The 24098-nt window shown below is 42.9% G+C and overlaps 1 protein-coding gene across 1 annotated transcript in view; it reads left to right on the forward strand.

Annotated features, from left to right (window-relative positions):
* mrpl23 (mitochondrial ribosomal protein L23) overlaps window positions 1–24098 on the forward strand; it is a 38549-nt gene that overhangs the window by 10143 nt on the left and 4308 nt on the right. Inside the window, exons 3-4 of the mRNA XM_053319545.1 lie at window positions 1217–1299; window positions 7864–7937. Coding sequence (XP_053175520.1) covers window positions 1217–1299; window positions 7864–7937 — 157 coding nt within the window. The remainder of the gene's footprint in view (window positions 1–1216; window positions 1300–7863; window positions 7938–24098) is intronic.

Genomic DNA, 24098 nt, shown 5'->3' on the forward strand with positions numbered 1-24098 from the left:
AGTTTGTTCACACCTTCCCCTCCACCCTAACACCCCTAGTGGTCCTTGATCAGTGTTGGCTCAGAGCTGAAGATCTCGCTGAGTGCTTCGTTCTTTCTTTTATCAAAGGCAGCTACCGTAAGTTAGTGTTTGGTAGAAAAAAACCCTATCATTCTCAAGAGTCACCACATCAAACCTTGGAGTGTTCTGTAATGATGGAATCAAATGTGGAAAGAGTTACTCAAGTATCGTAAATGGAAACCCACCTCTCTCGATAAACACAACGCACCAGGTCACATGGAAGTGTTCTAGGTCTACATCAGTGTCAGCTTTGCCAAAGTTAAACCTATTATAGAGGAAAAGGCAATTGTTTGTACAGCATGGAAACATATATTACATCACTCTTAGGTACAAAGAGTCTTTGTGTTTACAGATGGGATTTTCTCATGCAAATGTTTGCCTCACCTAATATTGTTACAACAGTTCAAGGTATTGTTCTGTTTCTTCTGAAAAAGGGACTATTACATTATCCAGTTCTATCAAAGAAACATATGAGGTGATATAAGACGTCATATCCGAGGCACTCATGTCAGACCACAGCGTCTATTAAGCACTTTGTCAGACGCATTTGGGAAGTGCTCTCTACCAGGCTAATCCAATTGGCTAGATTGATTAGCAGTTAAAAGCCTTTCTTCCTCTGGTCGGAACGATTCGTTCCAAATGCTGCCCAGTGGGCTAGCTTTAGCTGGGCTGGCCCACCGGATCAGTTGGTGCCAGGCCCACTTCCTGTGTAGGATTTCACCGGGCGTGATCAATACATGCAGACGGCTAATTGGACACTCACATTTCTCTTCTCTCCGCTTTATGGTCCAGGGAATAAGCTGAATATGTGTTTATAGGGGAGTGTCCTATCCGGTATAGTAGGCAATTTAACAGCAAAGTTTATGGGAATGCAGTGTGAAAATAGGCTCTATCATTCCTATGTCAGTGTCAATTAAATGAATGTGGTGTTATTTGATGGACGGTGATCCAGCATGTAATCCTATATGTGCTGGATTGCCGCCACAGACGTCTTCTCTCCCTCCATTACTTATACACACACACATTTAAATTACACTCTACCCCCGAGAACACTGATGTTGGATACCTTACATAACCCCTGTTCTCCTTTCCCTCTTTCTCCCTCCCTATCGGTGTGTTTTTCTCTCTTCTGTCTGGTCTGGACTCGTCTGAACAGAATGACCAAGTATGACGTAAAAAACTACCTGGAGAAGATCTATAACGTCCCTGTGGGAACAGTCCGCACCAGGATACAGTTTGGTGAGTGTCTTCCCTGCTTTGCGCAAGCACATATAGTACAGAGAGCTATTAAATTTACAGAACTTGGAGTGGTTGATGCTACCTCATAAAATATTTATTTTTCGTATAGACGTACTGATATGTTGAGTTATTGAGCCCTTAAAGTGACCTGGACAAAAAAAAGTAATTGGTGCACAAGATTTAGTATATTTTTTTTACTTTTTTATTTCCACATACCAGCTCTGAGATTGGTCCATAAACATTAGAGGGTGTAAAAGCAACATTTTGCGTGGCTTTAGTTGGCGGACATCCACGCACAGACTTTTCTAAAATCACAAAACAGAGGTCAAGAGACATTGCCTGAAAGTGAGTTTGCAACCCTGATACATTTCTTGCTTGTCATCTTCCTCCAATTTCTGGCTGAATGAATGCATCAAATAAGATAAAGGCATTTGCCCTTCACTGTAAAAGAGGTTGAGATGAGTTATATAACATATATTAAATCAAGAGCACAAATGAGTATTTTGTATGCAAAAATGATTAATTAGAGAGCATGAATAAATGCTCACAAATTGCTTTTTTCCTCTTGATTTTTAAGATACTTATTGGACATTAATGAAGTTGCCACAAGTGCCCCACTAACAGTATCAGAATTGTAAGCAGCAATAACTCACACTACAGGTCTTCCTGGGTCCACTTAGGTGTTACTAACTGAGACCTAACACAGGATGCTCACTGAGGCTGATTCACATTTTAGTCAGTCTAACAGAGTCTCATAGTTGTTGCATTAATGGATTGTGGGTTGGTGTGTAATCATGACTAATACCTGAATGGATCCAAGTGAAATCGCTATCAGATCAGATCACAAAGTGTGGCATTCTAATTATCCATGTGTCCATTTGGTTACGAACGTCACACCTGTAGAGGTTTGTGCCATGATTTGGGTATACATTTTTTTCTAGTATAGGATATACAGCATTTTAATAGTCATATCACAGAAAGTGGGCTGTGTATATGAGAAGAGAGGAAATTAAAAAACTCAAAAAACAACAGAGCACACATCAATGCCTGAGTCACTGACTTTATGTCAAAGAATTCTAGTGGTTGAAGAACATTACACCTACCATGTAAAGACATGGAGCCTGCCCAAACTGTTGAGAGAGAGGGTGTGAAGGCAGCGGGGAAAACGCTTGATTCATTGTATGTAATACCAAGCCAAAAAACATTTCAGCCAAATTAAAATCCTAAAGTAGTACTGCAGCTGTTGTGAGTAAATTGTGTACACACACATGCACATGCACACACACACACACACACACATCTGTACACACACATATACACACACAGACACCCAAAAGGTGTCAGAATGATAAGATCTTATCTTCCACTGTGTGTGCGTATGTGTATGTCTCCACAGATACTGTAGAGGTAAGTATTGCATTTTGTTGAAATGTATAGACTTGCAAATAGTTATATTAAATATGTCACTACAGCCCAATATTGAAGAGATACGGTGAAATAAGTGTTGCAACAATTCATTCAGGCCTGTCTCCACATAAAACTCATGCTCGAAGTATCAAACATTAACCATTTGTAGGCCAGAAAGATGACCGTGAAATGTTTGATGTTTACTTCTTGGCACAGTCGCTGTGGTCATGTTACAGTGGACAACCCTAACAGTGACAAATTTTCACAGCAGAAAATGGCTTCAGGCATTAAACATCTCAAACTACGCCTGCTGCATAATCCCCCCTCTCTTCTAACATATGTTCAGTACGTATGATCGTTTAACCAAAAAATGGCTAAATACAGTTGCAATTATGTTATATGGACAAAACTGATTAAATATTTTTAAAGATAAATTTTAAAAGTCAGTCTCCAATAGACTTTTGATGGATGTTAAAAAACCCCAGCAAAATTGACTGTTATGAAACAATGTCTGGCAGATTACAGGAGTTGTTGGTGTGTAAACATCATTGCCAAGATGAAAATAACTTGTACAGAGCGCCCTGGTAGCTGAATAGTTACTGTGCATGCTACATAACTGCAACATCCATGGTTAGTCTCAAAAAGCCAGACCTATCTCCACTAGGGATGGGCATTTGAATACATTTTCTTGATCGATCATCTGGAAAATTAATGATCAATTATTGATTAATCATTATCTTTTATCTTAAAAATGCCATGATACGGGATGCTTGTAAAAGCAGCTGAAGCTCCGAGCCAAACCTCTTCACATATCAATCAATACAGCGCTCTTAAACACAATTGAGCCTCTTTTTAGAAAAACTTCCAAAGAAATAATCAAATCTAATAAGGAGAGAAGGTTGATTAGCATGTTAGCATTTTAGCATGCTCAGGGATCAGTGAGCGCAGCCTGGTGACAGTCAGTCAAGTAGCTGAAACGCTCTGTTGGGACCGAAGTAGCCGGGATGCAGAGACATTGTGGTGCTCTCCTGGGTAGCCTGGCCAAGCTGCAGGTTTACAGTGAACTCCGTCATTTTTAGTTTGAAAAGGTCCCACGCCAAACTTAGCCTTGACCTCTTCATGTTACGTTTGATATCTACGGCAGCTGGTAGTAGCTGAGCCGTTTTCTCTGTCAAATATCGCCCCCCGGTGGTAAGATGTCTCATTTCTGCCACATAGTGAAATTCATTGAATTGCTTCAAGACTCACACTACGCAACACAACTTGAAACCAGTATTTGATCGATAAAAATTTCATGTGATCGACAACATTTTTAACGATCAATAATCATGCCCATCCCTAATCTCCACACTACATTTTAGCACTTTGCCAGTGCCATTCTGTTATTGGTGGAGGGTGGTGGTGGGGGGGGGGGGGGCACTGTCTTATTTGTATATTTTTAAACCAATTACAATCCTCTTGGGCAGTGCTAAGACCAAGATGCAGTCACAATGCTCTTGCAAAGTAGTGTCAGGGGGAAATTGTTTAGGTGGAACATTTGTACATGGGGAAGAAGCCCTGCTAAATCCCCACAAAAAAACCCACTACATAAAACATTGAAAGACGTATGTCAACTATGCAATATGATTTTTACTAATTAAAAAAGACAGAAATAATAGCGCTTTTCCACTATACCGTTCTAGCACGGCTCGACCTAACTTGGTAGGGTACCAGGAACGACCTGTACTTACTGCTCTGCCTGTGCCTTTTGTCACACACAAAGCAAGAGAGCCGAATCGATTTAACACTGTTACTATTAAAAAGTACCAGGTACCAGGTACTATCTCTAGTGGAAACGGAAATGGGAAAGAAAACGAGTGGAGTTGAGCCGAGTAGTGCTAGAACTGTATAATGGGAAAGCGCCATAACTAGATCATCAGTGCCTCTATTTTGGCTTGGTCATGTAGGTTGCTAGCTCAGAGGTTCTTGTTCCATTTAGCGACAAGGATTTTGAAAATGGTAACACTCAGATAGCGGAAGGGGAGGAGAATTCTGACTAAAATAGTCAGCCAATGGTAGGTTTATACCCACAGTCTGCATCCTGTGAGTCAGAGCAGTCCCTGCTTCAATCCCAGCAAGGGACCGTTGTTGCATGTCGTACTCATCACTTCTACAGCTAAGGACTACGAGTAGATGCCCCCCCCCCCCAACAACACACCACATAATACATAATATTAAAGTTATTTCCACTGTAATATTTAAGATCATATCCATCCTAATACCCTTTTAGTCAGCTAACAGTCTATGAATTAAATTTTGGTTATGGTGTATGGAATTCACAGAAAGATGATTTTTGTTTTAGGAAGCATAAAGTGAAATTGATTTTGTTTTGGAGACTGTCAGTGGTGGTTAGTGGTGATTAGCAAATTCAGCTTGCGATGTAGACGGTCTTCCCATTGACATGCAGCAGCGGGAGTGTTTTCCAGCGGCTAGTTGCGGTAGTGGTTAGCGTGCCTGGCTCTCCTTTCCCCCTCACACACACAGCTGCTTATCTGACAATCTGCTGCTGCAGCACTCCAGTCTCCAGCTGTCCCAGGACACCCCATGCTCCCTTCACACAAACACATACTATTCACTTACAAACTTGCAGCTTCAGGGCCCTACGTACCCCATCCTCTCCACACACATCCCAAACCTCCAATCATAGAGCCAAGAACTGTGTTGTATCATTGACTTAATAATCCTTTGGGCTTTTTATGGGAGGGGGCAGCTTGGGTTTGCATGGACTGCTTTGGGGGCTCCCTACAAGTCTAGGAATTTGCAAGTTCATGAAAGAACAGAAAGAGAGGACATGTGAGTTGTTTGAAGTGGGAGAAACAGTGAGGGACAGGCTTAGGAGAAGAGGCACAAGCCCCCAATGTACTGCGCCTGAGGGGCCATGAGGAGCCCCCTCTACCTCTGGAGGAGAGACTGGGAAGGAGACATGGAGGTAGAGAGGGAGGAGACAGGCGCCTAGCATAGCCTAGCCTACAGTGTGGAGTACCCATTAACGCTGTTTATTGGGGTTGTGTCATTAAAAGCTAGGGGAAAAGGAAAGCCCCTCGGGAGGGTGGGTGGAAGGGAAAGCAGTGAGCAGCGGGTGGACAGAGAGGGGATAGAGAAGAAAGGGCGTCTCAGGGGCCCAAGTGATCCTGAGGTGCGTCAGAGAAGGTATCCCTGTCTACGTCAGGAGTTCCACTCCATTGGCAGCATAAAGACAGGAACAGGCAGAGGAGAGTGAGGGGCCGCAAACGACCCTTTCTTTCCTCCATAGGCAGCAGGGGTATTTTGGAAGGAGTTGCCATGGTTACCCCTCCGGCCTGGGATTTGTAACGTGATAGCTGGTTGCCAAACCACAATCTCAAAGTGGGAGAAATTGTGCTTGCGTTTGCGAGTGTTGTATGAAAGCTCTCTGTGTGTCTGTGTGTGTTAAGAAAGGACTACGAGAATAGGATAAGCAAGCTTTGTGTCTTTTCAAGGGGTGCAAGTGTGCGTGCGTGTCTCCTGTGTGTCTGTTTTATTGTTTATGGAGGGACAGGTCAGTGTCTGACCTTGCTCTTTCAGAGGTTGTAGCATTTCACTGTGGATTTCCTCAGCAACTTAATCACACACACACACACACATACACACACACACACACACACACACACACACACACATACACACACACACACACACACACACACACACACAGACACACATACACTTCGTTACCTCTGTCTCCCACCCACACAGGGGCCTCCAGTTAGCCGGGGGGGCGTGGAGGTGGGGTGTTTTACAACCCTGCTCAGGGCTTTCCCTGAGCAGTGGGCCGCCTGGCTAGTGATTACTAGCTACACGTACCCGACACACACATAGAAGCGCGCGCGCGCGCACACACATGTGCGCGCAGAAACACACAGAGATGTACGCACACATAGACATGCGTACACACACACAGACACACACGCATACACATATACACACAAATGACTCATTACAGCGGAATGTTTCCCTTGTTTTTCATGTCATAAACCGTTCCCATGGCAATGGCAGTTACTCAGAGGGCCTGTTGACTTGACCACCAGGGTCTCATTGAGATTAGAGTAAGCAGAGACGAAGCGTTTGATGCCTTGGTCATTATCCATCATTGATAGCAGAGTTTTTGTCTTAGCATTACTAACCAGTGTGAGGTGCCACTCATTTAGGTAAATGTACCTTTTGATTTATGTGGAGCCAAGTTCCTAGCTTGCCCTCACACAATCGCACCTTCACACACTCTCTCTCTCTCTCTCTCTCACTCTCACTCTCACTCTCTCTCTCTCACTCTCTCTCTCTCTCACACACACACACACACACACACACACACACACACAGCAGCTCCCAGAGTCCCCTGTCTTCCAGACTTGGCGAGGTCTGACAAGAGAGAGGATGATGTCATCATCATCTCCAGCTGGGGAAGAGGTTAACCTGCCTTCCATAGTCAACAAGATCAGGCTCAGCTTCACCACACGTACACACAATTAAGACTCCACTGTTCTACAGGGAAATGAACAAATATTTATGGTAATGTATCTGTTGTTCAGATAGGAATGAAACATAATGGGATAATGGCTGTGTGGGTAGATGTCAGGATGTGCTTTGGTAATTTTGCTGACAGTCACCTAGAGGTGGATAATATTGATAAAATCTTAACAGCGGATGGAATTTTATATATCACAATAACAATATACAGATAATTTTAACTGGTTATAGATATAAAAAATAAAGGAAAGGGGAATGTTTGTGTTTGTCTCCAATGAATCAAATCCCTGTCGATGTGCTTCATTACATTCATGCAAACACACTTAAAGTCCCGCTCACCGATTTGCAACATCGCTCAGAAAGCCCCAGTACAGCTATTTTTAAGAGTGAGCTACATTATTAGAAACAGTACAGCAAACTGTTCGCCAGTTGAGAAATTTCCATTGTCTTCAGTATATTGTCATATTGCCCAGCCTTACTCTCATCACATTCATAAATTCATAAATGTCATCATCATCAACATCACTGAGTCCGACTGTCTGCTTTTTCACTCTCACAATTTGCACTTTCAAATTTTCTCTTCTACTGTCATTCCTGTTTGCAGACAAATGCAATATCTGTTTCACTGTTTCTCAGGATCCAACAAGAAGAGGAATCACCTGAATCAGAGGATTAAGCAGCCAGACTACAAAGTAGCCTACGTTCAGCTGGTGAGAGGACACACACGCACACACACACAGTCATCCTTCTACTACCAGTCTTTTCTGGTTAGTGTGTTGTTTGAATAGCATTAGCTCATTGACTCCTGTCCAGTACACAGTGGGAGGTGGAGACCTCTCCACAATAACTTTCTCTCTCTCACTAACATCCAGCCCACTTGTGAGTGTGTTTTTAAAAAAAAATGTTGTTGTTGTGTGGCTGCATTATTAAACACAACATTCAGGAGGACAGGGCATTTTGGGGGCCTTGAGCCTTCAGCTTTTGTGTCGTCGGCTATGTTTGAAGGGGGGACTCACTGGGTTAGTTGATGTTCCCCCATAGAGCCCTAAGGGGCAGGCGTCCTTTGAAGGTGAGCTCTTACTTACTCTCTTTCTCACACACAGACACACACACACGGACACATACAGGTATGAACAAACACAACAAAAATGAACACAAGTGTGCACAAGTGTTTTAAAATGCCCTGTTCCTTTACCTGCCATTACAAATATTATTCCATATTCTCATGAGAAAGCCTCAGTCACACACACATATATGTTGACACACATGTGACACAGCCCTACCTAGCATTTCTTCTATGTGATTCACACACTCTGACTACCCTCTTGAGAAAGCAGCAGTCTGAGTTCCAGTAAGGCCTGAGGGTGAAAGGTCATTTTTGGTTAAATGCCTGATTTATTACTGGAAATATTGAGATATGGTTATCATCTTGCTGTAGCTCTCCTTTCTTTGCATGGGTGTTGTGCCATAGGTGGAATGTGAGCAATCATATGTCTGTGTGGCACTCCCCAATGGTGGCGTGTCAGCCTAGACTTCCTCATTACGTCACGGCTGGTGCATTCACACCTGTGTTTGAGGTGAGCTTTGGGTCAGGAAGGCTCATTCCCTGCGCGTCTCACCAATGTTTGAAGTCTGTTAGTCTTTGAAATCAAACAAACCTCCCCCCAAAATGTCAAAAAAGTCACTGTTTTAATGCGCCTTTGATGCAGACGTGAAAAGCAAGGGGCCTTTGTTTTGCGCCAGCCGTTTTGATCTTGCCCAGATAATTCAACAGCGGTGTAGACGCTTGTTTACGCCGCGCCGCCCACTGGACTGGGAGCCATCAATCTTGAAACGGATGAATAATGAAAATTGTCTAAACACAACAATTTGAAAGAGGATACATAATTGAAGCAGCCATGAATCTTTTAAAGGGGAGGCTTCCTCTTGTCTGACACCAAGGAAGTGGCCTGTGATTTTGTGTGCGTCTGGAATTCCCAGCGGAGTCAGAAGTGATGCTCTGTCTCACCAAATGCACACAACGATGATAGGTGTGAGGATGCACACATGCGCATCTGTGACGTGTGTGCATCATTCATGCATGCTGAGTCCCGGAGGATTGATGTTTTTCCTTCAGTGTCATTCGCTCTGTAGTCGCAATCACGTTGTGGTTTTCTGAAGTTGCTCATTTGACGTTGAACAGCAGGCAGAAATGCTGAGATGCAGGCTCCTTTGTGCTTAAAATGGCTGGATATAAAACTGAATATCCGGCCTATTTCTCTGGCAGGTTTTCGGAAAAACATGCTCTCTCACTCCCTTTCCTACCTCACTCTCTCTTGTGTACGAACATACACACACACAGAGAAAGACACACACTCGCACACTCACACACAGAGCCCCAGAAAACCCTCCTTTCTTTTGCAGCGGTTGGTAGAAAACAAGATTGTTCCTAATTGACTCCACATGTGGGAGAGTGTTCTGTGGGTCGATACTCACACCGCGGTCCCCCCATTCTACCCTCATCCTTCCCTCTACCTCCTCTCTCCCCCTGCCCCCTCTATCAGATATATTGCAGCAGTAATATGCGCTCGCTCTCTCTCTCTCTCTCTCTCTCTCTCTCTCTCTCTCTCTCTCTCTCTCTCTCTCTCTCTCTCTCTCTCTCTCTCTGTCTCGCTCTCTCTCTCTCTCTTTCGCTCTCTCTCGCTCTCTCTGTCTCTCTCTCGCTCTCTCTCTCTCTCTCTCGCTCTCTCTCTCTCGCTCTCGCTCTCTCTCTCTCGCTCTCTCTGTCTCTCTCTCTCTCTCTCTCTTTCTCATTCCTTACTCTTGGTTTGTGGTTGAGGGGAGGCCTCCTGTTAGCGGGGTTCCGTGACGGCCATTTTCCTCAGGCTTGGGGGAGGGGGGGGGGACCCCAGTATTGGGGGAAGAGATAGTGTCTGCATGTGTGAAATGTGCACTGTGTGTGGGAAAGTGTGTATGTGCGTGTGAGGGGCTGCGAGGGGTGAGCAGGGGAGGTGAATAAGGGCATGATGGAGTCATGCCAGAGCAGGGAGGTCCAGAGACGGGGCAAAGTGATCAGAGGGAGGTGGGAGAGGCTGTGTGTGTGTGTGTGTGTGTTAGTAGACAGGGTGGTGGTGCTGGTGGTGGGGTGACAAAAACAGCAGTACAAAATGAAAAATCTTGAGTCTATCAGACTGCTTTTAGGTCTGGCTGCACTTCAATGGGGCTGGTGTGTTTAGAGTCAGACTGCTTTCATGCACCGCTAAGCCGCTACGGCCACTACGCTCAGGGTAACACTTGTTTCCGATTTTCGCAGTCAACTCATACTCTTCCATCTATTTGATGCTGTAAAGGGCTGATGTTGGAAAATCCCATTTGGCATTGCACTTTTTGACCTCTGTTGTAGACATTACTTCATTTACAGTAGGTGTAATTAGATTTCTTGTCTGGTTAGTTGTACCTTTGTGTAATCACTATTTTGACCAGTTTCTTAAAAATATTCTCTATTTCATATTGTAAGCAAGTCACTTACTGGTAGGAAAACCTGTAGCATTTTTGTGTCAAATCCTATTTTAACCTGACCTTATGCAAAATCAGAATGTGACTGGTAGAGAGGAAGGCTTTTTGCAGCCGACCGTGTTCATAATGCATGTCAGACCCCGTGGTTTACCCTCATTAAATTCTCTTGGCCCATCTCACTGCTTAAGTGCACCATGCCACCATTTCCAGTTAAACCTTGTTTCCATTTAAAACCTTCGTAAACCCAATATGGTGTTTTTCATAAAAGAGAAAGCCCTCCACTTTAGAAATTATAGTCATTTTTGAATGTTTTCAGTCATTGTTCGGTTACATTATTGCCAGTCAAACATTTACGATAAAGTACTCTCTGCCTGGCATGTAAATGAAAAGGCTGTGGTGAGTTTTGGTCTGAGGAGGAGTTATTTTCTCTCTTTTGGAGTGGCAGCTAGTTTGCAAGCGAGCTTTGCTGGCTGGTGCCAGCTGCAGCACTTCAGTGGGCTGAGTGCTCAGAGTGCACGTTGAAAGCTCCTGGATGGTGACGCTGTGAATATATGAATGGGATATCAAATCAGTCTCAGCATTTCTGAATGATCCAGTTTAGTGTCACACTGCTACAGATGTCAAAAGCATGCCGTCAAATAACGATTTCCAATCAATACAGCTGGTCAGATCATCTGTCTGGCAACATGCAATTTGCATTTTATCGCTTACAGGAATATGAAAAACAGTTTTATGTGTCATTTGCAGTTGTGTGGTTGTGGTTCATTGTAGTAAAGGTTTTGATTGAAAAGGAAAAAAGGTTTCGAACATTTTTAAAATATGATAAAAATCAATACGCACCATTTTGTTTAATTTCCATCTGACCAGGGAAAACAGCATTAGCTGATCCCAGCTAGTTGATTGTCAAGTGAAAGCTCTCCATCATGCTCTTGAAGCAGCGTGACTGTATCTGCGTAAAGAAAGGAATCTCAGACATTTTCCTCGAGTTGTTTTCAGAGGTCAAGATGGGAGGAACATCAGTTTGTGTTCTTCATGTGTTGGGCAGAGCATGGCACGTCCAGGCACCTGTGGGATGTTTGCTACCATTTAGCATAAAAATGCACTCTAGTTAACCGTTGCTTGACAGCTGGTATACACCGAATGAAAGCACACTGAGATTAGCCGTCCATGTGCATCAACAATCATCTGGGCTCACTTGGAGTCTGGAAGCATCGTTGTAAGTCCGTCCTTTAGGGTGTGGTTGCACAAATCCCACACAAGCTCCATTCAACAGAGTTTATCTGTAGACAAAAGCTCACTTCATACAGTCAGAGTAAAGTCTACGAAAGCAGTGAAAGTAGATGATGAGTAAAAAATGAGAAGCAGAAGGGAGAGCAGGCGCGCAGATGGTCCAAGGTGTTGTCACGATGCTGGGCATTAGTTGTCATGAAGTGAGCAGCTAGTTTTGTTTACACATACACCGATGATGTCACTGTTTTTATAGTGGTCACGATCTAGTTCTTCACATCTGAGGACAGCCTAGAACCATGTAACGTATTATAAATGCTTTTGATTTAGTTAAATGTCCGTAACATTAAAATATTAACCAAAGTTAGTATCATTTGAAGTATTTTCTTTTTCCTGGAAGTCATGTTTTTTACATTTTCTAATCTTGTTGGGACATTTGCAAATATGAAAAGCAGAGCTCTGTCTTGCACACACACAAACAGCTTGTTTAGCCACTAATAGCTCTCTATTATGGTTTGTGTGCCTGGTGGTTAAGTTTTCTTGAGAGTAGCGAATAAGGTGTCAAGGTTTCTCTCTGGGGCCCTGGTCACTGACAGCAACACAGCAAACCAGATGCACCAGTCAGATTGCTCGGTGCCCCGGAGCAATGTCCCAACCCAACAACCACAGAACAAAACAAGATATGGGGTTGGACCAACAGTTGTAGAATAAGTGGTAGCTTCATTCAAATTGCTCATTTCCCGTGTTTCTTTCTGTCGTTTTCTCCACCCCTGCTTGAGAGGGAGAGAGAGGGAGAGAGAGGGAGAGAGAGAGGGGGAGAGAGAGGGGGAGAGAGAGGGGGAGAGAGAGGGAGAGAGAGGGAGAGAGAGAGAGAGAGAGAGAGAGACAGGGAGAGAGGGAGAGAGAGAGAGAGGGAGAGGGAGAGAGAGAGAGAGTGAGAGAGATGACACAGCTGAAAAGGGGGGAGAGAGAAAGAAACAGCTGTATTGAGAGTGGTTATGAGAGTGAAACTGTGGCCAAGTCTAGGTCTCCTCTCCATTTGACTGACACTAGATGGCAACGTTTTGCTGTACAGCTTCTCTCACTTCATCTCCTATATTGACTCCTTGTTGCTTAACAATAGACCCTCTAGAGCTGTGTGTATGTGTAACTGTGAATGTGTATCTGGCTGGACTGGGATGGTGGCAGAGAGAGGTACAGGATGGGGGGGCTGCAACCCCCCCCCCGCCCCCCACACTTACTGTTCTCTGGTCTGAGCAAAGCCGCGGCTCTCTCCAGCTGGAGGTGCTGAATCAGGCTGTCGGGCTGAGGGGGAAATCTTGCTTATCTGTGTGGAATTTTATTATTTTCAACTATTTGGATCATGCTCTCCTTCCCTCCCTCTTCCTTCTTTTCACCTTGTCACGCAAACACAGGCTTTCCTCACACAGCCTTGTCTGTCTGTCTGCCTGCTGCTCTGCTTCCTTCCCTTTCCCTGTGCTGCCTCACCCTTGCTTATCACACCAATTAACATTTTTAACTTCTGCCACTTTCCCCCCAGTGCTCTCTTCCCCTCTGTGTCCTATTTTTCTCTTTCACATTAGGCAGTGATTCATCATTTTCAAATTTCCATTTTTTGTTGAATCTCTGTGTAATTTAGTTCTTACATTATAATATTCCTGTTGTATGTCAGGCTGCTCTTCAGTAGCCCAGAGTCCAATATAGCTGAGCTTCTTATACCATAAATCTTAGAGTACAATAGAATCACACCATGCAGAATCTATGGAGATGTGAACAACACAAGTTGCTGAAACTTGAAACTACTTTTGTTTCAGTGGGGTCCATGTATGTTATTGTTGTTATAGTAATTAGTTAAAAATAATTATGAAGTACAAATGGACCTTGTTTGTACCTCTCATATAATTATCATCTTGAACTAAACCTTAATGCTAACTAAACTTAATCAAGATTCTTTGAAGCACCATAAAAATCTGAATACAATGAGTCAGAATCAATAAAACCATGCTGATGATGTTAAGGAACAGAAAAAACACTTCTCACAAAAATGTTGTGCTCTTACTTAATAAGGGTCATATTCTGTTGTCTGAAATTAAGAGATAGAATAGAAAGATCATCATGATCAAAAACACATACTGTACATCACAAGCAATGTTTGTCATAGTTGCACTGTTCTACAGTGAATGCACACATTTGTACAATCTCCTTGAATATCATCACAGAACACAACACAATGAAGTCTGCGTAAATTTAGCCAGTATTTTTAACAGGACTCTTATTCAGTGCATCACTATGTCCACTGAACTATCATTGTTATTACAGAGGCAATAATTCAATATATAATATTCCAATTCTTGAGAGAAAATGTGTAACAACAGAATATGTAGTGAGATTGTAACCAAGTTTGGTTTGGTTTGTGAATTATGGAGATGTCAGTATATCTTATCTGTCAGTATTATAGGCATATAAATCTATGGAAGGAAGGAATGGGCTGATTCACTAATTACTATATGTACACACATTATGTGTGTGTGCACATGTACGCATGCTGGTGGTCATGCCTAATAAAAGGAGAAACTTTTCCTGGCAATCAACCCCCCCCCCCACCTTCCCCCATTTCTCTATGTGTCTCCTGATTTGGAAAATTCACTCTTAAGTAAAATCATGCGTGTGTGTGTGTGTGTGTGTGTACGTGTAGGTTTCATAAGAGCTCAGTGGAGAGAGAACATGAATTATAGAGAACATAGCAAGGTCTTAACCATCCGGTTTAGAATCTCACACGCAAACCTTTTTTTTGAATGACTTCAGTTGAGACTTGCTGTTGTTTCTTTCTCACCCATTTGACATAACTTTTCCTGGATCAGTTCAGATGAGTTCACTTCAGCAAGCTTTAACAACATGACTGAGATGATTTTCCTCATAAAAAACAAAATAAAGGTCAGCAGGACAAATGTCTCAAAAGCAGAACAATACAAAAATATAACTTAATGTAAAAACAACTGAATAGAAATATAACTGAGTTATGGAGCATTGAGATTCTCTGTATTCATACTTCCGTTCTCTCTCCCTTTCTGCAAATCTCCTTTGTCATTTTTTCGATTGATCCTCACTTTATCTCTCTCCACAGCATCTTCTCTCCTCTCCCTCATTTCCTCCCACATTTCCTCCAGGTTCCCTCTTATTTAGATAGCCATGGCAACACACAAGCACACACACATGCACGAGCGTGCATGCTTCTACCCTTTCTTGATTACCCCTGACCTCTTGACCTGTAATGACACAGCTGCAACTTTGATCAGCCAATCAGCATGTGGCGCCACCCAGGTTCTCAGCGGGGCTGCCACTAGCCTGATAAAGCCCTCTGATAGGCCCCTGCTGATGCATTTCCTGTTTTGGTATGCTTCTTCGTTTTTTATTTTCTCCACCAGCTGGTCCCCGCATTCCTCAGAGTTGGGGAGGGGGCAGGAGCATTGCCTGGATGTTTATGTTGCATGTGCATGTAGGGGTGAGTGTGTGTTTTTGTGCCATGGTCTAAGTGTGTGTGTGTGTGTGTGTGTGTGTGTGTGTGTGTGTGTTTGGTAGCCTAGATAGTTGGGTCTGGGGCTGGAGAGTGGGGGGTGGGATAGGAGGAGGAGGGGATGCTTGAAATTGGGGGGGAGGGGTGAGGGCATGTGAGGGTTGTTTACATGCGTTTGCGAGGGAGAAATGGGGTACATCGTGGGGGTTGGGGGTTAGGGGGTGGGTGGGTTGAATGACATAGATGGAGGGGATAATGATAGTGAACAGCTGTTTATGTGTGTGTATGCGTGTGTAATGGGGGTGGATGATTGAAATAGCCGAGGTTTAGGTGTGACCGGGCTTTAAGGTACGGAGGCTGAGGGGGGCCCCCCAAGATGGAAGGTGACAGAATTCACAGTTTGTTGTTCATAATATCTAATATGGAAATATTTGGTTGTGTTATTCTTGTCTGATGCTGTAACTGCTGTTGTTGTTATCCCTCTGAGTGTCCAGTTCAAGAGCAGATGGATGTAAACGTCTTTGTGGGCGGCTGAGTGTGTATTTAGATGGTGATGATCTTTTCCTGAGAGCTCTGTTACCAGGGTCTAATGTCTCCAGTAGCAGGCTGGGAGCAGACATGCCCAGACATGAAAACCACCACGTGCACGCTCACACTCACACACACGCTTTTTCACTCACACCCTCTGTTTGTCTCTGGGCAGAAGTATGTGCGTATGTATCACTGGACGTCCTGTGCCAGTACGTCAGAAGGTCCCTGTGATAGATCTTGAAGTATTTTCAGTTGACACCAGAGCTGGTGTGGGCCCACCTGCCCGACTCCTGCTCCTGCTCTTTGTCCCGCCAAGCATGTACACTGAGACTGGGGACTTGTAGATACTTTACACTTTCACATGATATTTTTTTTCTTACTGTATGACCTCATTCATAGTAGCATTTTTGTTACTATTTGTCATAAAAAGTCAGATGATTTTACTTGCACTCCATTCCAGGGATTAAAGCATGTGCTCAATATCGCTTTCTATTACTGGCTTTACTGATCTAATATAGCACTTTTCTTTCTTTTGAAATATCGAAATGATGCCTCACTGTGACTACATATCACTTCTTATTTCAAGCAGGAACATCTATTTAGGGATGTGCACATTTCACTAGCATTGTTTTAGGAAGTTTTTAACATTGTATTGTTACAGCTCTTCATAAATGAAAGTGACAATGAAATAGCATTTAATGTGGATTGGTCACATCAGGCTGATAGTTAATGAAGTTAGTATTTGCCCTGATACAAATCCAGCATAACCAGCGTGCCAACTGTTAGGTTGACGTCACATGTGTTATCAAGTCATATTTTAAACATGGTTAATATTCATCAAGAGAGAAAAAATTGTGTTTTCCCTCCTAGTCAAGGTGGTAATGTGATGTCACTTGTTGGATGTATTTCCTTTTGCATGACATGGCTTGAATGTGTGCTTTTTGTCCAGTGTTCCTTTTCCCTTTACTTCATAAAATCCCAAAGTGTGTCCTTTTGGATGGATGGAAAAAATGAAAAGACCACTCAGTCGCAGTCAGAAAATAACAGCTGCAGAATCTGCCCGGGTCCCTACTTTAACGTAAAACAGAAATTCTGACATCAGCTTACCAGGATGACTAGTAGGAGCTGTATTTATATTTATTTATTTATTTACTGGTTTATTTAACAGGGAAACTGCACACGAACAAACATTGCTGTTAATGCGAGTTAGCAAAGAGGTTATTTTTCACCTGTAGTCCCTGGACAGATGTTACAAAGTCACCCTAAAAAGAAATATAAAGAAGTCAGATTTAAAATGACAAAGTTAGATGTAGCATGGGTATGTGTGATTAGAGTCCACTCTTAGGGTGCATTCACTCTTGTCTTGTTTAGTTTGGTTAAATGGAACTCTTGTTCATTTTTCCCCTTGGTGTAGTTCGTTTGGGCAGGTATGAATACCGCAATCACACTCGAGTGAAGACCAAAACAACCAGACCGAGACCTTGTTGAGGAGGTGGTCTGCGTTCACTTATAAATGAACTCTGGTATGGTTTGTTTGTGGTATGACTATGATCTAATCTAGATCTGATCTGACCCATCTGCAGGAAGTATCAAGTATTTTTTGGATTAAACCAGGGTGGGCACCAAAATGAAAAAAAAAGAAGAGGGTTAGGGTTTCTAGTTTTTGTGTTAATAAATAGCAGATACACCATTATTCTTATTAATAGAAATATGAAGAATAAGAAACAGTTGAAAAGTAGCTGCTGATGTGCGTCATTCAGCACCATGAGGAAAGAGAGAGAGAGAGAGACACTGTTTATTCCAATAATTACAGTAGTACACTTAATTGCTGACGGAAAATATGTTGAAATACCATTTTACTAATCCACCCTCCTGTGTGGAACAAGTGCTACAGTTCATTCATTAGTTTTATTTTCTGTTTTAGAAAGGTGAGAAGGAAAATCAAGTCCTGTATAAATGTTGTAGTAGCCTATCTGCTGTTTCTGAAAAACAAACTCTGCTTTCTCTGCCCGCCATCCCCACAAGATTTCTGACCAATGAACGGAGTGACAGTTCCCACATGGCTTTTTTTGATACATTTTGGTTTGCCTGAAATTTTGCTGTGTGAAACCAAACTGAACCAAAGGGAAAATGCCACAAAGAAGCAGCTCATCCACTGATTCGGACCAAAGCAAACGAACTACAGGTGTGAAAAATGGTTTGCACTGTATGTTGACCCTAATTATAAAATGACGGTGACATTATCAGAATATATTCATCATATTAACTTCTGCATTGAGCACAGAGTAAAGCTTGAAAGCTTGTGTCATTACTGAGGATACAGATGTGGTTTTGTTAAAGTGCATATCATGGGTCAGGGTTAGTTAATTAAATGTGGCTAAACTAAAAACAGATGGATTAGCAGAATGGCTCACATGGGTTAAGACTGTGTTCATCATGTTCAGTCTACAGTTGTGTTTCCACCTTATACTCAACAAAATCAGACTGTACCGCAGTATGTAAAAGTAGCATCCAGACAGAGGTTTGTAGCCGGTCATTTAGCCAGCAGCTGGTGTAGGAGTAAACCTCTCAATGTGAGTTTTATGCTTGATATTAAATTGTGAATCACATGGCAACTGGTTATTTTTCCACATGTATGTACACCAAACATTGTCCGTATTGTTGTCTGTCTCTGTCATGTAGACTGTAGGTCATGATTGTTATGGCCATTAGTATGAATGACATGGAAACACAAACAAACGTACACTGCTGCTATCCAAAGCTGACCAAGTTATTTGGCTGTTGCTGGGCTGTGGAGGAAATGTCATTGTAATTGAAGGGAGGGCCGGGGTCATGACCCTGAACGAACCCACAGCAGGATGCTATTGGTTAGTGGTCTACTCTCACTGCCACTTATCTGCCTTTTACAGAGAGAGATGATTTCACTTTACTATTTCTCTTGTGCTCAGCTGTTATTTTGCAAACTGCCCATCAGGCTTTCATTGCATCTCAAGAGTTTGACTTGTTTAGTGTTTAACTCCAATTTTGAATACTGAACAAAGATTAAATGCAGTTTAAATTGTCTTCATTGCATTCTCTTTCCACTGAATTGTTCTCACTTCACTGTCTTTTTCTAAGAGAACAACTGTCCAGCTTTATCTATCTTTTGGTATTTACTTTATTACTTTATTCACACCGTTGCCCTCCCTCTTCCTCACTCTATCTCCATCGCTGTCTCTCACTCTGCTGTTCCTGGAATGGATTGCACCAGGAGGTCTGGACGGAGGCACAACAGGGCAGAGTATTACGTGTGTGCGTGGGTTTGTGTGTCAATGAGATAAAGTGAGAGTGAATGTGTGGCCCACCCAGGGGCCTGGCAGCCGGAGCTGTTTACAATCATCAGGCTACATCTCCTCTCTTCTCCTGCCCTCTTACATATTCTTTCCTGCCTCTCCCTCTTCGCCTCAACGATTTCTTCTCTGTGGTTGCAGATAAAAAAGCACTGCTAAATAATGCAATAATAGGGTAACAAACTATAGACTAGAGGTCAGTAGTATGAGTGGGGCCTTTTCTTATGGTTGCAGTGGCCTCAAGTGTGTGTATGTGTATGTGTGTGGAATAATTAAAAAGTTGAAATATTTTATACTAAGCATATTTGGGCTGGTTCAGTTGAATTGCAGCTTTTTAGGATATTTTCAGAGAAATATTTTCAAACCCGAGACGAAGCTCCTCCTCAATGTCTGAAACATTCATTTCAGTTACTGATTTTGTATTTTTTGTACATACTGTTTGCATTTAATGTTTGAAATTTGTAGAACATCTTAACACACAATACGATCATAGCATCGTATTACAAGTCCAGAGAAAGTCAATAAACTACTGTATTGAGTTATTGCTCAGTTTCATGTGAACATGCTAAGTTTGCAAACATGAGAACTTCAAGTAGGTTGCTTTTGGCATTTTGCATGGACTTAAAGGGATTCGCAGGAGACAAACTTAAGACAGCCGTTTTGAGTTGAATGCGTGACCACATCGAGTCGATAGCAACTTTTACACTTCATCAAATATGCTGAACACTTGGGAAAACTCCAGGGTCAGGGAAAATCTGGATCAAATGTGAAAACACACTTCTTACTTTTACTGTTCTTCTGCTGGCTGAACCAGGTGAGAACAGTTTGTTACAGTTTGTAAGAACAGGGACTGCAACATGAACTAATTACAAAAAAAAAAAAAAAAAGAAAAAAATTTCATGAGTATGTCCATTGGCTATTAGCTATTTCCTTCTTATCTGGTATGAAGAGCAGAGATGCTAAATTATGGCAAAAACCAAAGAGAAGACCACAAAACTCAATGAAACCTAAAGGAACTGGAATCAGATTTGTTTTTATTCGCTCCGCTTCTTGGCTGCCAAAATCTGTAATCTTGCAGAATGACAGGTTGCCAAAACTCTGTCCAATAAACAAGCTACTTGTGAGTCCATCTGACTTTGGTTCACAAGCCCCGGTTCACTTGTAATTGGGCAGTGTGAACTTAAATGAACTGAAAAGAAAAATGCAACAAAATGGACTTTTCATCTGTGGCTGGGACCAAAAAAAAAAAAGACTCACAAAGGTGTGATCACACCTCTACAAAGGACTACAAATCTACAACAGAGCTGCTACAGCCTGTTTGGAAAGAGAGGGGGAAATCCTCTCCCTCTAGATGAGCTGCTCATGAGTGAGGCACTTAACCCCACCAACTGCTCAAGTGGTCGTCACTGTGCAACAATAGGAAATTAGTGACTGTCTGCTGGCAACTCACGGCTTCAGGTGTCAGTGCAGATAACCATATGAGATGCTGAAAATGACCATGATGCATGCTCAGTCAACATTTCCCAAGACAAATAAGGCTCACACAGAGCAGGGGGTCACCCTCAGCTGTAATCCTGGTAACCTTGCCACTGTGGTCTCTCCCCCTGAAGTCTGCCAGGCTCTCCTACGGTGCGGTCAAATTGGATTCTACCACAATTTGAACACCTCTCTGTCTCTCTCTCTCTCTGTCTTGCTCCCTCACACACACCATCAGTACTCAAGATGTCTCTGTGCTTTGCTACGGTTTACCCCACCACACCACCACACTGCCACCGCAGCCACATGAGCCACAGCCTCATGAGATTTCTCACCGCGTCGTCAACACCTCTCCGTTTCAGTGTGCGGTCCAGATTTGGCTGTACTCTAATGGCAACCACCAATGTCTGGTTGATTTTTATTGACTGCTCAGTGAATGGCTCCATCACCTGATGCCTACTAGATCGTCCCTCCTCCAAAAAACTGATCTGACAGTCTCTCAGGGCCGGTGTGAATGGTTTAGTTTCACATTTTCAAACCACTTAAAGCCCTTTCAGGCTCTGTGACCACATTGAGAGCTGCTCTCTTTAATTCGGTCAAGTGTGGTCATCCAAGAAGTCCGTTTACTTGCCCCCCCCCCCCCCCACCTCTCAGTCACATCTTATTTAGCTCCACAATAACTCTAGTAGTTCGAGGTGTAGAGAGAGCACAAAATAAAGGCTGATCTCAGGTCGTAAAAGCGCGGTTAGAATGTATTTTCTGATGGATTCAATTTTAAGTCGTCTAGATTATCTGAATGGAAGTGGCCATTTGACCTCAAGTAGTTTTCAAAGTAATAAAATGTTGCTCCAAACTTTTTTCATTCCAGAGGACATAAAACGTGATACCATGAAGACTATTCTGTGGATTGAGGATATTGGAAAATGAAGTCAAACTTACTACAATGGGATTGAGTAATCATCTTTGAAAGCCTCTTTTTTTTCTCTCTCTCTCTCTCTTCAGATTTGTAGTGTAATTCTTACTCTGTGCTTACTGTGCAGCCCATCCTGAGGCATTGCGATGCTGATGTGTATCTCATCTGTCACATGGCAATGTCTGGTCCTGCAGCTGGTGCCGGTCCAGTTTGGTCCAGTCATGTCCCGTATGTTTTAACTCTCTAAGTAGCAGGTTGAATCAGCCTTTTGTGTCCTCAGCTGGTCACTGCCATAATGTTCTATTCAGCACCAGGTCTGAAAAGAACCGTGCACCGGCACCTTCCTGTTTTCATCAAAGACATTTTAACACACAAGTTAGAACAACTCTGGCTTTCATATTTCATACTTAAATCTAAGCTTATGAATAATAGAAGAGTCACCCCCTTGACATTCATCCTGTATTGATTTCACATGCATTCCAAGGTTGCCGGACACACATTTGTCCATTCTTTCAACGTTCTTCCCCCCCGCCCCCTTTTTTTTTCTTAAGGGGAAATTATTACACACAAACACACATCGGGACCTTTTTTTTCCTACGGCTGTTTTTGAGTAACAACTGCTCGGTTTGTCACAGATCAGAAGCAAAGGTCAATCAGATAGAATACAGTTGTCCTTTGTGTGTATCTTTCCATTGCCTGCCTGGTCTTCTCTCTTTTCCTCTGGGGTTGCAAACAGCATTACTTCGGGGTTTGACTTGGACTCTGTTGTACTCACATGAGTATACACACACATACACAAACCCAGGTTCGCTTTGAGGACATTGCTCTGAAGTATATTTGTTCACTGGAGGCTTACCTTAACTATACATGCCAATAAAGATACAAACCAGTTTCTGCTTAATGTAACTGCTGAGGTGAAAACAGTATGAGGACACCAATTGTTGTCCCTAATTGTCCCTAATTTGACAGCTGTCCCCAATCAACTGGTTGAAAATCTGACATTCGTCCCCGAATGGGACACAAGGCAGACCGACAAGCTAAATGCACACTTCCTGGAACAGAACAAGACGTTGAATTAGAGCTTAATAGGGAAACATGCACACAAATGGGGAAAGTGAGACGAGTTGGTAATGAGTCAATGACAACATTTGCCTTCCCTTCTTAACCTCCCCCCATCATCATCACCACCACTACCACGAGTCTTCTCCTTTTCCCTTTGAGAGGGAAACTGGGGGTGTAATGGGTTGTTCATGTGCGTAAGAGGAATATGTTTACATCTCTAGCAGTGTGGGGCCTTGTCCCAGTATTCCTGGATGGCAGCTTGATCCAATTGAGAGCATGGCGAAGATGATGGCAGAGTGAGGGAAAATCCTTCAGTATGTCGTCTAGGAAGCAATAGTAGGTAACAGAAAGAAACTCTTGGAGGCGCATAATGCCTGACTGTCTCTCTCCACTTTTGTCCTTTTTGGCCAGGCCTTGGCCTTCTCCATAAATCACTCATTATGCACTCATACACACACTCCCTCTCTCTCTCTCTCTCACACAAATACACAAGTAGAGAGAGGCAGACAGACACACAGGAAAGATCGTTTTGGCTTGGAGCACATGGAGACTGAGGGGACACGGGCTTTGCCTCTGCTCTGGTGTGATGTATATATTTCAAACAAAAATATGAATGCTCTCTGCCAGCACTTTCTCTCACTGCGGAAATGTGTCCAGCAGACGCTTGAGACACACACACACTCACACACACAGGGTGCGGCCTGCTGCCAACAATAAGACTTGTTTAACGAGTCTCAGCGCTTTGTTGATTTCAATCTCAGGGCTTTGTTGTTTTTGTGAATCGTGCTTTCTGAGGCCAGTATTAATCTTCGCCTTGTGTATACACAACGGGCCAGATGCATAAACGATGCGTACACACAAAAACCATGCATACACCATTTCCCGCACATAAACTGGTATTTATAAACACAGAATGTGCGGTGAGAAATGTGCTCACCTCACGCATTCTTCAGACCAGGCGTACACATGTGTTTCTCAAGGGATACAAGGGTGAACTGATGAGGTGGAGGTGAAATATAAGGTGAGAGAGGTGACAGACTGAATCTTTTTTCTCTCCTTTTTTGTGGTTACACAGCAATTTCACAGCCATTTACAAATTTAAGTTGATCCATCATTCACTTTTTTCATTCTTTTAATTTCCATGAGAGTCAAAATTTTCTAATTTTTATTTTATCCTTAGCTGTGACACACCTTGTCAAACTAGCAAATCATTGATTACATTTCTGAGATGGTTTACAGGTCCATGTAATAAACAAATGATATGGACAGTACAAAGAGCTGCACAGCTGTGTGTAATGATCACGGGTAATGACAACTGTTGTGC

The sequence above is a fragment of the Scomber japonicus genome, chromosome 5 (assembly GCF_027409825.1).
Source record: "Scomber japonicus isolate fScoJap1 chromosome 5, fScoJap1.pri, whole genome shotgun sequence".
Classification (NCBI taxonomy): domain Eukaryota; kingdom Metazoa; phylum Chordata; class Actinopteri; order Scombriformes; family Scombridae; genus Scomber; species Scomber japonicus.